The sequence below is a fragment of the Orbicella franksi genome, chromosome 9 (assembly GCF_964199315.1).
Source record: "Orbicella franksi chromosome 9, jaOrbFran1.1, whole genome shotgun sequence".
Lineage (NCBI taxonomy): Eukaryota > Metazoa > Cnidaria > Anthozoa > Scleractinia > Merulinidae > Orbicella > Orbicella franksi.
In genome coordinates this window covers 6,388,758-6,405,420 of record NC_138153.1, presented here as the reverse complement: position 1 = coordinate 6,405,420, position 16,663 = coordinate 6,388,758, and the positions used below count along the sequence as shown (strand labels likewise).

Below are 16,663 nucleotides of genomic sequence, written 5' to 3'. Positions count from 1 at the left end.
CTTTTGACAGCTGGCCGCCAGCAAGCCACCAACAGATAGGCCGGTCATTGGGCCATGTGCCCAGCCTGGCCTTAACAGAGCCCCCCTCCCCTGGGTTTAAGGTTGCTGGCTTAGCCTGGATTTGGGCTTTGCCCGAATCCAGGCAAAAACCTAGTGGGCATGTTTTTGTGAATTCGCTCAGATATTTATTTATTTTTTTATTTATTTAAAATCAACATTTATTCAGGGGCATCCATTGTTGATCTTTACTGTCATCAACCCTTGAACTTGTCATTTTGAGTAGAAGCAAGCCAGAATTTTTCTTCTAGACAGTCTGACTGACAACACCAAGAAAGACCAATTAAATCAATAATCAGTTTTTTGGTGGCCAGGTGATGCCACTAAAGGGCATTTAATCAGTGGCTGTATTGATTCAGACATCTGTCTCAGTTAGCAACCAGGATATACAAATGGAAAAATACATTAAAGAAACTTGTGATTAGCTTTTAATGTAGTTAGCTGGAAAATATTAGCATCTGGGTGCTACTCTGTAAATTCGAGACTAAAGCAAAGTTTATGTATGTATGCATGTATGTATCACCATGAGTGGAAGCATGAAAAAGAATGAGTCCTTTATGAATTAGCAAAAACGTTGACTGGGTTTGACTTAAAATCTGCAGAAGATGGCTATTTGTATCTGTAATATGGAACTATTTTTGTTTTTGTTTCAAAAGCAGCTCAATGACTATGACAAACTCTACCTGTTAATGTTCAAATGGAGGATCATCAGGTTGTTCAACCCCTTGTGTTATGCTGCCGGTGTGAAAAGTGTCACAGATCTAGAGCAACAACTTTTGACAAACATGGACCATGTGAAGAAAAAGTTGCCAAGCTGGGCACAATCTCCATCATTTGGTGAAGATTTGAAAAGCATTCAAAATATGATCGCAGATTCAAAGACTGTGAAATATGAGGACTTGCCAGAACTCCTTGTAAGTCACTAACTGTTGTAAATTTGAATAACTTACTATGTTCAGTTTGTGCAAGCAGGCATTCAACAACAGTGCAACCTCAAGTTTATGGATTTCGATAACACAGATAACTTGGAGATAGCAAACAAAACTTGTCCTGACTTTTCCAAACTCAGAGATACAACACGTGTTTACTTCTAGTAAACACATGTTTTGGTCTTGATAGCATGACAAAGAGGCAGAGCAAAAGTATGAAATATTTCTGTTGAAAAATGCAATTGTCTAGTGTTCGTTCAGGTGAAGGTGGTTCTGAAAAGAACTGGTGAATGATGTTGTGACAGTCTGAACCAGAGTCAGATCTAGACATCTTCAGTTGTGACTCTCAGGTTGTCAAAGTGTCAGTCAATAACTACAGCAAACCTTTTCAGTACTGTACGGGTCCGCAAATGATCCTGGGACTGCAAATGATCCCGGACAGCAAATGATCCCCAAATTGAACCGCAAATGATCCCGGACCGGAAATGATCCCCATATTGGACCGCAAATGATCCCGATCAAAAAATAAGGAATGGCATGGATTTATATCAGAGGAAGGTGAGAACATGTACAAAAATAATGAACTAAAAAATATATTTTATCAGTTTGCAAAAAAACTTTCCACAATTGCTGTTTTGTTCTTCAAAGGGTACAGATCGTTTTCACTGTCACGCAATAACAGAAATAATAAATCGAAAACCAACCAATGGAAAAAGCTAAGAAGTTGTGATGTACGCTATAGAAGATAACTAAATAAGATACTCCTCCACGTTTCAGGCCTTTGTGTTTCCCCAAACGTCAGATATTCGTCGTAAATGTTTCCCAGAAAATTACAGAGACCAGTAAGAAAACGCCATGTTGGTGTACATCCGTGGTACACCGATATGGCGGCCAGAATATAGTGTAAACATCTGGAACTTACTTTGGCTTTCTAGGCGACTGACTATCAGCACTAAACAAACAAGCATTTACATAAGCACTTTTCCTAATGCTCTAACTTCTAAAAAGGCTCAAAATCATGAGATAAGTATATATTTTTCAACAAACTCGATCGTAGCCTTGTGTCACGCAAGCTCCATAACTCTGAAATTCAAAATGCTCTAGTTTCCAAACGAAGCACGCTAATTGTAAACAGATATAAATATACCGCCTCTTATGCCTGATGAATATAAAAACACATCACGTGAAGACGATCTATTGAATTAGAAGTCTTAGAGAAACACATACTTGTAAACATTCTCGAAATTCCGGTGGCGATAGTATCAAACATCTATCAAACAGCTAATTGTCAAAATGAAGCGCAAGCCTTGGCCTTGCGTGGTCATGAAGCTGAACTTCATAACTATAGCTTGGAATTTTGGCTTCTTAGAATACTCAAGTAGTCATTTCCGAGGAATTAAAGCCAAAATACGACCAAGGAAAAATTATAAAATAAATTTGTTCAAATTTCCAGTGCTATGCACTAGCTGTTTTACAGAGTGATGAAGCGTTGTAGGCTTGTGGGTCTACTCAGGTGACAGCGTCTTCTGTAATAGTTGCTTCATGGTTAGCTTTTACTTTAAAACTTTAGACGAGTGGCGTTAATGGCTGATAAAATGTGATTTAATTATAACACCGAAATATCAATGTGTAACAAAGGAGGATATGTAGCGTATGGTGCACTGATCATAATTTTACTGAGAATTGTAAAGAAATGTAAGCCAAGTCATGTTTTGATGATTGAGTGGTGATATTCATAACATCGTAGTTAGCAACAAAGTTTAGTCGAAAGTATGAAAAAAAAAAAAGAATCAAGTTGTAAGCCATTATAATTATAAGATGGCTTAAATAAAAACATCGGTATTCACGTACGCCAATTCTCTATCCACACCATTCCACCATCCATGCCATTCCTTATTTTTTGATCGGGATCATTTGCGGTCCAAAATGGGGATCATTTCCAGTCCAGGATCATTTGCGGTCCAATTTGGGGATCATTTGCGGTCCTGGGATCATTTGCGGACCCGTACAGTACTAACCTCATCCAGATGATCGCAATAGACCATTACTATACCGATAGTCCATTTCCCTGGTGTTTTTATCGCTGACAGTTTATATAACATCTGTCAAACTCGCTTTTTAGGAGATCCAGAAAAATAACTATAAGGAGGAGTTGGAAGCTGCAGGTGTTTCGATGATACAGAAGGATTGTGTTTCACTACAAACTAAAATAGCTCTTGGTCGTCCGTACTCTGGTGATGTGTATAATGCCCAGTTGACTCAAGGTCACAATAAGGTAGACTGTGAAATAAGTCTATTTATTATATGGCTAGCTTGGTGAGAAGGCAAGGTGAACCAAATCCTGCACTGTGATTGGCTACTGGAGTGGGCAGGTTGGTGCTATCATGACCGCTCGGGACTACCCGCTGTGTCCCACAAGAAAAATTTTCCGAAAGCCATATTATAAATCCTTTAATTGTTCGGTCAAGATGGCTTGATATTGGCAATGTTCTTTTTCCCCTAATCAGGAAGCGAAGGAAAAAAATGAAAAAAGATTCTGAATATTATGGTGGAAATAAAAGCAAACATTTCAGATAGGTGCCTCAATGTAATTACATTGCAATATGCTACTGGAAAATCGGCCATTTCATCGTCATCGTACAGCAACTCTACATGAAGTTCTAGAGAAACTGCAGAGAAATACCACACATCATGTTGTCTCAAAGTCAGCTGACAACATCTTCGAATATTTCCCCCCTGAGACTCTGCTTGGCCACATTTGTGTTCAGTCCCCTACAGTCAATCTGTTACAAATATTTCTGGTTTACCAGTTTTCATTTAGGTTCCAATTCTCATTTCAGTTATTTGCAACATTTTGGGGACATGCCCAATTGATTCTGAAATGCCATGGTACTAGCCACCTCTCTCCCATTGAAAAATCCTGCCCTGCCCCTGATTCGTAGAAATGCCACTGAGAATCATGGTCTCTTACCAGGTCTACTAAAAGCTCTTTTTTGATCGTCAGCCAATGAGTCTACTAAAAGCTCTCTTTTGATTGTCAGCAGAAGCATATCATATGCTTCTGTTGTCAGCCAATGAGATTTAAACAGAATAACTCTGAATTCATACTGACTGACCCAAGGTCCGTGAATAGCTGACTTAAAAATTGGACCCTATCAGAGGTTGTGATTCTTGGAGCTGTTGTTGAAAATGGGACTTGTGAAAGTAGAACAATAAACTTAGTTTAAATACATTTGGTCAGTCAGTCAGCCTATTTGATTGGGGGGACTGCCTTATTAAAAGGACGAGGCTGCTTGTTGGAAACTTAAAAAAAAAACAAAAAAAAACAGAGGTACCAAGAGCCTGTTTTGTGGGCATGGTTTGACATTTTTTTCAGAAGTACCAATTCCAAAGCAACACATCAATTGACACTGACTTTTTCCGGCTCAATACCCTAAAAGGTACTACAAATGCTCCTGCTGTGGAACCTTTTAAGGCTGAACACCCCAAGGGGTATAACAAGCACCACCATCATTTTGATATGGGAACCCCACCCCCCCTCTCACCTGAGGTTATTTGTTGGTCAGTCTGTCTAATCCTACAAGAGTTCAGTATGGATTTCTGTAATACATGTATGTGCAGCCTGTAACTTGTAACTTTTTCATTTCCTGTTTCAGATTGATGTTGTTCTACGGTATGATTTAGGTCCAGCACAACGCGAGTCATTTATAAGAGAAGCCAAAATACTGGCTGGCATCCAGCATGAGTACATCATGAAGTGTTTTGGAGTTGTGATACTTGGCTCTTATGCAGACTCTGTAGCACTGGTACTAGCAGCATATTTTATTTTATTTGCTTTGAACAATCATTCTTGTCCCTAGAGCTGCCTGTTCATCTTAGCCCTCAAGGGCTTGGCAGCTTGATTGGCTAGATTCTTGGACTAAGATGCACACTAATTCAATGCTGGTTTTCTCTGACCTTTATGGCCTGCTAATTGTGGTATTCTGCCTGCAGTTGTAAAACATTTTGACAGGGCTGGGTGTATAACAGGCTTACTGAATGACAAGCCATTATTTTTGTCTCCTAGGTGGTTGAGCTATTCAGTAAAGGTAACCTAGAGGAGTTCCGTGTTCCATCATTATTTCATGCGTGGCTGTATGCTTCACAGCTTTCTTCAGTGCTGGAATATCTAGAATCTAAACACCTTGTACATACATCAGTCGTGGAGCCCTTTGTCTACATTGCATCGCTTGAAAAGGTTAGAGTTTTTGGAAGTGGTTTGGAATAATTATTCTCCTCGCTACAGTTCTCCTTTTGGGTAGAGGGGTGGTGACCTCATGGTTAGTGTGCATGCACCTGGATTGAGCAGTCCAGGCTCGAGCCCTGGCTAGGGACATTGTGTTGTGTTCTTGAGCAAGATGCCCTCATAGTGCCTCTCTCCACCTATGTGTACAAGTGGGTACCAGCAAATTTAATGCTGGAGGCAACTGTGTGATGAACTAGCATGCCATCCAGGGGGGAGTAGAAATATTCCTAGTCACTTCGTGTGACAGAAACAGGAGATAAGCTCTGGCCCAATGGGCCACTTGGCTCATAGGCAGATCTTTTTTAACCTGTTCTCCCTTTATCTATCTCCCCTCCCCCATCTTTTCTTCCCATTCTTTTGATCTCTCCTTATGCTTCATCCTCTCCTTTTTCATTTTCTTTCATCTTTTCCTTCTCTTCCTTTTGTTAGGTTCATATTACTCTTACTTGTCCTGTTCCTCTTTTTCTTTCTCCTTTTCTTCCATCTCTAATTCTGCCTCCTTTAAATCCCCATCATCATCCTCTTTATTCCTTATCTCTAGTCCTCTTCCTCTTCCTCATACTCCTCTTTTTCCTCTTCATCCACCCAACTTCTTTTTGCTTCTCTTCCTCTGTCTGCTCTTTCTTTTATTCACCTTCCTGCTATGTATTGCTTTTCATCTTTGACTTGTCCTTCTTGATTTGTTCAAAATAACTGTATCATGATACTTTGATATGTTGATCTTTCTTACCTTGTTGTTGTTTGGAGAACAGTCTCAGTTTAATTATTTTTCATTTATAGATCAGTGTTGGTGGCTTTATGTGCTGCTGTTATGAGGAAGAAATGGGCAAAACGCAGCCGTAAGAACTATTATTTATTTCATCATTGTATCAGTTCTTTCTTTTACACCTGACACAGCTGTATAATATATATGGTCATTATTATCAGCAGTGTAATATCCCCTTGCCTACCAGAGCCAGACACCCTCTCCAACTGGTTGGCTTAATGATTTTTTTCAACAAATGGGGTACAGTTTATTCAAGCCATTGCGAACAACCCCGAGGGCTCTTAGTAATGTTCTTTTACAGTATACAACATGTCACGTTATGTCACTTTATATCACAGACACAGATATCTCAAAATTTAAGATGCTATAAGATTTTTATTATTTTCCTCCTTAGGGCAGATTACCGTACAATATCTGGACACCAAGGACACCGTCTAGATGATAACTCATTCAAGGGAGTGGTTGCCATGTTTGCTCACCTTGTTATCGGGATGTTCAGATATTTGGATTCTCACCATTCAAGTCAGTTGCTAAAACTTTTTCCGGTAAGCAAGAGAAAAATATTAGAATCTTACTAACTTACTAAACTCCTGTAGAACTTTCTTTGAACTGTAAAGCATCAGATCATGCTACTTTATCTACAGCATGTTTCTTTTATGTCTAAACTGACCACTAATTGAAATTAATATTATTAGTATAGATCTATAGATGAAATATTCATGATTACATTTTATTACCATCTAGTATTTTGTTATTGATGTTTCAACAGCTTGTTCTTGTTTGTAGGCAAGACACTTTACTCTCACAGTGCCTCTCTCCACCCAGGTGTATGAACGGCCGGGTAGCGGCAAATTTAATGCTGGGGGAGCGGAGGGGGGGTAACCCTGTGATGGGTTAGCATCCCATCCCAGGGGAAGTACATGTACTGTTAGTAGAAATACTCGTAGTCACTTCATGCTACTTAAACCAGATATAAGTGCCGGCCTGATGGGCCTCTTGGCTTGTATGGAGACTTTACCTTTTACCTAGACAGCTCTGAGTCAATCAAGATGTGCATTATTTTGCTATTTTGTAATCTTTCCATTTTTGTGCGTTTAGAAACGCAACAAGACGCGGCCTCTTGTATGTCCCAGTGGTGTTGCTTCCCTTCTGGACCGATGTCTAGATAAGGATGTAGACAAGAGGCCAACATTTCAAGAAATACATCAGATCCTTGCAAAGGTACATGTACACAATGTGACATGTGAAAATTTGATTTTTTCAAGTACAGTAAATTGAATGTGTTTCATAAAAAGTCCAGAAAGTCTTAATTATATTGATTGTCTTTTAACAGCCTGATATTTCACAACAGTACTGCAGCTTGAGGGCAGCATAACAAAATTTAAGTCAGTGAATAATAAATTTATTGTTGATAAGTTAATGAAGATGGTGAATTTTAAGCTCGGTAATGAAATGTGAAGGTGAATTAATCAACATGACACGAGCGTGGGACAAAGAAAAATTCTGAGTCCCCAACAGGAATCGAACCCATGACCTCCCGAACACCGGGCGGGCACTCTATCCACTGAGCTACGAGAACTCATGGAGAGCAAGGTCATGTTGATTAATTCACCTTCACATTTCATTACCGAGCTTAAAATTCACCATCTTTAATAACTTATCACTCCTCACGATGAATTCGATAGCGTTGATCCTAGCAGTATGCAGGACACCTATCATATATGAACTCAGTTAAATGACCTTGCTCTCCATGAGTTCTCGTAGCTCAGTGAATAGAGCGCCCGCCCGGTGTTCGGGAGGTCATGGGTTCGATTCCTGTCGGGGACTCAGAATTTTTCTTTGTCCCACGCTCGTGTCATGTTGATTAATTCACCTTCACAATAAATTTATTGTTGTTCTTAATACTTTGTAGAAATAATGAAAATTGATATTAAACATTTTGTCAGTTTTCAGTTTGTTGGCAACTGTCAATTAGATTAATTAACAAATAGATTCCTTGTTGCCTGGCATCTGTTCTGCAATAGTTCACAGATGACGTCAAAATGTGGTACACGAGGTGATAGCCACATGTGACACTGATGTTACAATATGCACAGCAACATGAAATCTATTTGTTTTACGTAATAAAGAAACAAGAAGATGTAAATGATATCATCTATACATCTATCCTCCAATTGATCATAAGTAAGAACCAATCAAAATGCAAGAATAAGTTGATTTATTATTAGACAGTATAAATTGCAATAAAATATGGGTACAAGTACAGTCAGTAGAATTGTGTTTAGAAGGCGCACTAGGTGTTTAGTGCCCAAGTTTATTGAACTATTCATTTAATTATTGATACTTCAGAAAGTCATTTATTTATTATAATTAACTAATAACTTAATTAAGTTGTAAATTAGTCCAAACTGGTAACATGATATAATAATTGCATTCATAAAATGGTAGCTGCAAGTTGCAGGTGTAATATTTGAAAGTCAGATACCTGATATCTAGTGTAAACATGTAATCCTACTCTTCCAGGAAAGACCCGTTAAGTTATGTTTCACAACCAGCAATTCTTCTGCTGAACCAAGCGAGCTTTCATATAAAGAAGGAGATAAAGTCTGGGTTATATCACCAAATGTTGCAAGGTAATTTACTGCCATATGCCTGGGCTGTCAATACTGTACGTCAGTTGATCTTGTAAGTAACATGTCTGGCTAGTGTTTTAAGAAGCCACGAAAAACATGCAAGCTAAGATTCTTTGTTTTGAAAATGCCCCCGGTCAACTCTCTTAATAGACAATATTATTTAGTAGATTTTTCAAGGGGACTTTTATTTCTGTCAGTGGTGTTCTGTTTTTTCTGGAGTAGATTAAAACAGTACAACTGACAAAGTTATATATATGGTTTGCATTAACACCTGAATGAAATGAATTTTGCGAGCTACTTTAGGCTTGTAATTCAATTATGCATTAATATTTAGTTACTATTTCTGCTACTGTTTTATAGCTATCATGGTTGGTGGTTTGGTCAAAAAGAGAATGGAACGGCAGGATTTTTTGAAAGGGCCAAAGCCACAGAAACTGATGATGATGATGATCAAGGTAAGTTACAAGTGTGTTTACTCTTTGTAAAATGTACTGGTTAAAAAGTTCTATTTGAGGACCTTAAAGGCCAGAGCAATGGAATGACAAAACTTCTTTTAGGATTGCCATCATTCCTCCCTTCTGCTGTTCTGTCATTCTGCCATTCCGGCTATAAGGGTCACCCGTTTTATTCCACCAGAGAGAGGTACTGGGAAAAATTACGAGTTAGTACCTTGTGTCACAGACTGATCACTCCCTTTCTCACATTTGTACCAAGTTCAAAAAATGCTTTTGAACCTTGATATCTTGAACTCAATTGTCTCAAACTCCCTGCTGTGTGGAACTCAGATCATTTTTCCTTGGATAAAAATTACACTTTTTCAGCCATTTACTATCAGCTCACTCAAAGTTATTTTTGTTTCCGTGGAGAGTGTGAGTTAGAGAGGCTCACCTGTACCCACCATCATTTCCTTTTAAGTACTTCTCAAGTTAGCTACATGTATCTTACTTATGCCTTTACTGCTGTTGCCATCAAATACTGGGTATATATATTAACACGCACTCTGATTGGCTAGTTGTGGGGCATTATTCTCCTATAATGGCCATGGGCCTGCGAAAACAAAGCAAAAAACCATATAATAAGTAACTTATTAAAGTGCACCTAACACCAAAAATTTTTTTCGCTAAAATAATAACGCTTATTTAGTGGAATAATTTGCTGCAAAAATTTGTCGATTTGGTTAAATCCTCGAATTTCTGTGCCCCTTCGAAACTGAGTTTTGAATGGTTCGTGACTGCGCATGGGGAATCTGGGGAGAGTTAAAGCTGTGACATCAAATCCAGAACGAATGCTTTGACTGTCCCAGTCAGGTCTTTTACTTTGTCCGAGTGTAGAAGCCTTTTTGCAGCACAAGTTCTTTCGCTGGGACTCCACAGTCGACCGATTTCTGTTTTTACTAACAATGTCTTCTAGTTCGTCTGATTCTGAAATGAGCTTTGACTCAGAAAACTCTGAAACTTATTTTGTCGCTGAAGAGAATGACCGCTCACACTTATCAACATCACAAACTGAATAGTCAAACGGTGACGACCGAGTTGATTTGTATGCTGACTGCTCTCTGGCCAATGGAGAATGGACAGCCAAATAGCAGGAGGTGGATGCTGACAAAGAACTCGAACGAGCTCAGATGGACAGACTCGAAGCCAATGATATGTAGACGTCGAAGAGTGATACTAGTAAGACTGTAGCACGTGGGGCGTCTTTACGCGCCTTCTTCGATCACGCACTAATATACTTTCGGAATAACAGTCAAGTCCGTTCACTTTCTCAAATTATTTTAACTTCATGCGTTCAATGTAAATCAAAATGATTGTCCCATGACAGTGTTTGTGTTCTTTACATGCAAGTGTAGAAATTGTAGTGTCGCTTCCCTTCAAAACATCAACGAATGTTATGGTTGTCAAGACTCAAAGAAGAGTGATCTTGCTCTTGAAGATATTGGCGCTGATGTTATCTTAACGTGTGTTACTGAATATCCAGGAATTAAACCTGTATGCCTTCAGAAATGGAGTTTAAGATTAGCAGCGGGCAAATACAAACTAAAGGGAAGCAAACCTATCATCAAACTAGCAGCAAAGAGAGGTAATTCAGGCATGCACATGGCTGTATAAAATAAAAATGTTTCCGAATCCCTCTTTACATGCATGCACACAACATTTTACTTAACAGTAATTCTTCCAATTTACACTGAAGTATAGTTGTGAAACGATCAGTTACATGTATAAACAAGTCATTGTAAAGTTCCTGAGTAAGAGGGGGGTAGGTAGGGGGTTGGTTATGTTATTGCAATCTTTGGTTGGTCAAGTGTGAATTATACAATTAGTGTACACCCATTTAGTCCTGCATCACTGTTACAAACATGCTTTAGTGATTCTCGAACAATACTGTTACTTTTTGTGATTTCTTCACTGAGTTTTGTTTTTAGGTATCCTGCCCTATCCTCCCCCCCCCCCCCCCCGCCCCCGTCCCTCACCATATATAAGATGCCCACTGCTAGTAAACTTTTTTCCATTAATCTTTTTTTAGTTATGAAGTGTTTCATACTAAGAGTTCTCAAGGCTGGTGTATGGGATGTTGGGGAACAAGAGGATTCCTTTATGTAGCAATAATATTATTAGAAAGGAATTTTCAGTTGAAAAGGATGAAAGCTCTGAATGATTTGACCTTCATGAGGAATTCAAACAAAACTAGAGTGGGCTTGATATTTACTATACTTATTTTGACAAACTGCAACACAAACTGTTCTACAAGTGTACAATACTGCAAAAATATGGCATTTGTTCGAAAACATATCAGTCTTATTCACCTGGAGACCAACAGCTTACTGAACTATTGATTCATAGACATAGACAGTTTGTTTTACTCGCACAACACACTAATAAAAAAAGGCCCAGGAAACATCAAAAGGACCCCTTTTTCTTCGCTTGTGCTTAGAAATGTGAATTATTATAATCCTGTGTTACAAACTGGAAGCAGATGCCTTTCTTTCTTTTATTGTCAGGTGGAAAATTTCATGTTTGTGTCCCTTCACTGACCATTTACATGTCGCAATCAACCTGGACAACAATAAAATTATGTTGTTTATTTATTTATTTATTTATTTATTTATTTATTTTTGATTCTGTATTCTATAATCTATTTCCTGGCAAACAGTGACAAGCTAATAATAATATGGCTCTGTCTCACAAGGACTGGAAACTACCAAATTCACAAATCTGATTGGCTGAAACTGATATTGAAAGCAGACTAGATCTTCCCATCTAGACCGGCATCTAGACTGGTAATGCTTTGCAGTGAAAAAGTTGTAAATTAAAATGCAAAATCATTGTTTTCTTCCAACCATACTTATTTATGGAAGTGCCAAAAAGCTTGATGAGAAAAAAAAGCAAAGCAAAATGTCAGTTAGTACAAACCAGTTACATTAAAATAATTAAACTGTTCTTGTTTGCAAATTATAGTAAACATCTTATTAACCAAACTTAGTCAGTCTGTATGGGAGAATCTTAACTTCAGTCGTGTTTACAGACCTCACTGCATTCAATCCTCAGTCAAGATTCTCCCATACACACCTCCTGCTTAGCTAATATGAGCTAAATGATGATGATGATGATGATGATGATAATAGTAATAGTAATAATAGTAATAGTAATAGTAATAATAATAATAATAATAATAAAAAGAAGAAGAACAACAACAACAACAACAACATCAGTTCAATGATGGCTTTTCTACAGTGCAGCAACTTGCAGATGCATTGTTATGGACACAACCATGTCCCTGTCAAAAATAACATTTATCAGAAACAAGTAAATATGCGAATTTACAGAATCACCATGTTCTGGATTTGACGTCACATCCGGCCCTCGACCCATGCCCCGTTAAACTCGGTCGTGAACCAAAATGGCGGTGTTTTGACGTACTTTGATGAGCCATAGAAAATCAAAGATTTAACCAAATCGAAAAATTTTTGCGGCAAATTACTCCACAAAATAAGCTTTATTATTTTAGTGAAAAAAAAAATTTGGGGGTTAGGTGCACTTTAACCTTGAATGTTTGGTCTTTTTGGGAAAATTTCAAACCTAGGCCTTGCCGTATTGACCTCACATAAAGCTAAGACCTCACTCTCAGTTAATGAGTAGTTAATGAATGAGTATAAGTGTAAGGTACATGATAGATTATGAAGGATTTCCAAAAGGCACCAGCGTGACTGTACTTATTACCAACAGTGTGTTTACCATTTTTTGCGGCAGTTCCACATGAGATCAGAGCACGGGGAAGTGCAGCAGAGTTGGCCTACAAATTTGCCCTCCTAGAAGGAAAGGTGAAAGTCTGCCGTGCTCGACTGCTGATCATTGGCCAGGACAGGGCAGGGAAAACCAGTCTAAAAAAGTCCCTGATTGGCCTACCTTTTAATCCCGAGGAACCCAGCACGGAAGTTCTGGAGATGAATTCATCAAAATTGGAGGTCAACATTGAGCAGGTGGTGGAATGGAAAGCTATCAGTGATGATAATGAAGTTGAACAGGTTCAACCACAGGATTTGAGTATCGCCAGACTGGTCGCTGAGAACATGATGCAGAGGAAGGAAAACAGTGAAGGTCAGATATCACCAGAGAAGGAGAAGGAGATGGACTATGAAAAAGATGTTGCTGGACCAGCTCAAGTATGTTATTTTTATTAACTTGTGAGATTTTGTAGTTTCAACCCTCTTAATCTTGGAAGTGCATGAAAGCATTAAGTTTAAGGGAGTTTTGTCACAATATTTAACATCATTTGTTCTAATTCTTTCCAAATTGAAGAAAACCTTAAAATGTTTTAACAAGCTGCCTGAGTTGGAATAACACCAAATGAAGGAAGTTAAAAAAAAAAAGAAAAGATATAAATTAAAGAAAAAATATAAACTGAATAAATGATATAAATAAATAAGGAAAGCTATGATTGAGGAAGATTAAGAGGGATTAAGAATGGCACCATCTAGACATAACTCTTTTTGCTTAGTATGCAGCATTTATGCGACAGAATTATTCATTGCTAGAAGTTCCATTGATTGAAGCAATAATTATTAGTGATTTTGGTTCACTGTTCTGTTCTCAGGATGTTGATAGCATTATACATGAAAAGATAGGTGTTCAGAAATAAATGATTATAATTGTTAGTCAGGTAGTTTTCTGAAGTAAAGCTGTCTAGAATGACAGGTGAGTGAACAAATAAGCAGTGATGCTGCTTGCCACTTTAGAACCAACCTTACTTGACACTCAAAGTTATCTCTAAATTTTTTTTGCTATAGCCAAATGGTACAGTGCCAGCCACTGACAATCCCTCTGCTGTGCCCAGTCTTACAGAAGAAGTCAGCACCTACAAAGACTTGGTTGATGGTTTTCAGGAAAACCTTTCCCAGAAGCCAAAGATTACCATGCCAAAAGAACTCGCCCCACTTGTTACAGAGTGCCTTAAAAGCCCAAACACACCAAGCAGCCCTGATAGTGCAGCAGAAACTGTTCTAGATATCTGGGACTTTGCTGGTCAGCACCTCTACTATGCCACACATCCCATATTCTTCTCTCACAGAGCCATCTATCTTCTTGTTCATAACCTGCAGAAAAACCCAAATGATCTTGCAGAGTCTTCATTCAAATGTGGAGATGACATAATGCCATTGCAGAACTTCTCTAATGAGACGAATCTGGATATGTTGTTGTCTTGGCTGGTGTCTGTACACAGTATACGTAGACCCCCGACAGATCAAAATTTTGTTGAGACATGCAAGTCGAAACTGCATTGCCTTCCACCTCCTGTCCTTGTGGCAGGGACTCATGCTGATCAAGTGTCACCCAAACAAATGAATGAAGTTGAATCTCAGATTGCGTCAAGCGTAAAAGGAAAAACATACCAGGAACACGTGCTGGGACCATTTTACAGGGTAGACAACACACAGTCGTCAAATTCGCCCGCTGTGAAAGAGATACAAACAAGAGTTCAGCAACTGATGTCGTCTGGATTGAACTCAACTGAAGACCTGCCCGTGAAGTGGTTCAACTTTGAAAAAGCTGTGAAGAGGTTGGCAAGTGAAAAGTTTTTCATGACGCTTGAGGAAATTGGCCAAGTTGCAAAGCAAGAGTGCTTCATTGATGATGACAAGCAGCTCGACGCCATGTTGAATTATTACCATGATCTGGGTCTGATTGTACGATTCAGTGACACAGTTGTTCTTAATATTCAGTGGCTCATCAATCTCTTTAAAAAGCTTATCACCACATGCCCTTTTCAAGAACAGGTTGGTATCAAAGTGGTTTCAAGGTTGAATGTTTGTTTAGATACTAGTAAACACCATTGTCCCAGCTAAATGTGAGTAGATGGGGGTGGGGTAGGGACAATGTGAGGATGAGCTTTTCCTTTTTAGAGAGGAGACAGTCATGGGTGTGGGTGGCCCTCCTTGACCCCTCCTGGCCAGTTGATGCTAAATGTAAGTTTTGATTATTTCAGCTCAAGTTAACAAATTGACGTCAGTTTTTCATGTTCTGCTGTTGAACATGAATTTCATAATAACATTGTCAAAGTAGCTGTGGGTCCACGAGGCGATAGCCAAGTGGATCCGCAGACTACTTTGACAATGCTGCGAGGAAATTCATCGTCAACAACAGGACAGACGCATGAAAAACTGCTGTCAATTTGTTTTTAGAATACAAATGTCAAATTGTCTGCTCTTGCTTGTTGACACATCGCATAAATTATAATTTCGCGTGTCTGTCCGCTTATTGACAATGGAAATTAGCCAATGAGCACGCAATAATTTCTGTAGTTGAAGGTTTGATTGTAACCTGATTGTTCTGTTTCTTTGTAAGGACCCTGTTGATCGGAAGTTATGGCAAGAGCTTGAAAACACTGGCATCCTCCATATGCAGCTAATTAACAAAGTATTTGAAGATTTGCATGGCAGCGGAAAGGAAGCATTGCAGCGAAGTGTTCTAGACATGATGGAGAAGTATGGTTTTCTAGCCAAATTTCACCACCACCACTCTAACAGCACTGAAATCAAGTACTTTTTTCCAGCACAACTGCGCGTGTCGCATCCAGAGCTCTGGAAATTAACACCACAGGAGAGTGACCCCTGTTCCCTCATTTTCAATTTCTGCAATGGATTTGTCCCTCATGGCTTGTTCCCACAGCTAGTTTCTCATCTAATTACACTTTTCCCAAAGCTGGAATGCACTAAACACCCCAAATTGTACTGCAATGGTGCTCACTTCTTTTTAGGAAAGAAAAGCCAATTTGATCTTGTTCTTCTGTGCAGCAAGCATTGCATTAAGCTTGTATTTAAGGGCTATGACACTGACAGTGAGCAAGTGGCTGGGAACTCTCTGGCCGTCCAAGTGAGGACATTAATTGAACAAGAACTGGAACGTTTATGCAAGCAGTGGCACTGGCTTGGGAATGTGCACTATGATGTTTGCATTTCTTGTTCTGCATGTGTGTCTTCTTCTGCCACTCAGTGTAAACGGCACAAATCAGCATCATGTTTGGATCAAGACTGCATGCACTTGTTACCCATTTCATCTGTAGTCAATGAACCAGTTACTTTGTTTACTTGTCCAGAGCAAGTTGGGGAGCATTCCAGGTTCACACTAACTAATCTGCACAAGTGGTATTCCAGCAGTACCTCAGAGGTAACTATTCTTGAATAATTTACCAGTAATCCTCAGGGTGGTCACCAAGATTCATAATCTGACCCTTTTGAAGATGAAAAGCAGTTTATTTCGCTATTCAATGGTAGACACAATTTACATTGATGGACAAAACTCACAAAAGTCCTTGGGACACTGAGCTAATGCTACAAATTTTTCTGTTTTACAACTGAAATTTGAAAAAGCATTGCAGCTATCCTTGTGAAAATGTCCCCCTCCTTCCCCACCCAAAACAATGTTGAAACTCAGGAGAAATTGCAGGTACTAGTGTAGAAAATTGTAAGTGGGGTGGGGGAGGAGCTGGGCAAGTGTAG

At 38.9% G+C, this 16,663-nt stretch overlaps 1 protein-coding gene across 2 annotated transcripts in view; it reads left to right on the top strand.

The window, feature by feature from the left end:
• Positions 1 to 16,663, top strand: part of LOC145496849 (uncharacterized) — a 30,493-nt gene that overhangs the window by 10,631 nt on the left and 3,199 nt on the right. The window contains exons 2-13 of one of the 2 annotated variants that reach the window (XM_081476610.1): positions 717 to 971; positions 3,109 to 3,261; positions 4,643 to 4,792; positions 5,053 to 5,223; positions 6,052 to 6,110; positions 6,432 to 6,582; positions 7,136 to 7,258; positions 8,561 to 8,670; positions 9,031 to 9,125; positions 12,918 to 13,330; positions 13,955 to 14,941; positions 15,510 to 16,331. In XM_081476610.1, coding sequence (XP_081332736.1) covers positions 717 to 971; positions 3,109 to 3,261; positions 4,643 to 4,792; positions 5,053 to 5,223; positions 6,052 to 6,110; positions 6,432 to 6,582; positions 7,136 to 7,258; positions 8,561 to 8,670; positions 9,031 to 9,125; positions 12,918 to 13,330; positions 13,955 to 14,941; positions 15,510 to 16,331 — 3,489 coding nt within the window. Of the gene's footprint in view, positions 1 to 713; positions 972 to 3,108; positions 3,262 to 4,642; positions 4,793 to 5,052; positions 5,224 to 6,051; positions 6,111 to 6,431; positions 6,583 to 7,135; positions 7,259 to 8,560; positions 8,671 to 9,030; positions 9,126 to 12,917; positions 13,331 to 13,954; positions 14,942 to 15,509; positions 16,332 to 16,663 lie in introns of both variants that reach the window. The other variant, XM_081476609.1, reaches the window with a different exon arrangement.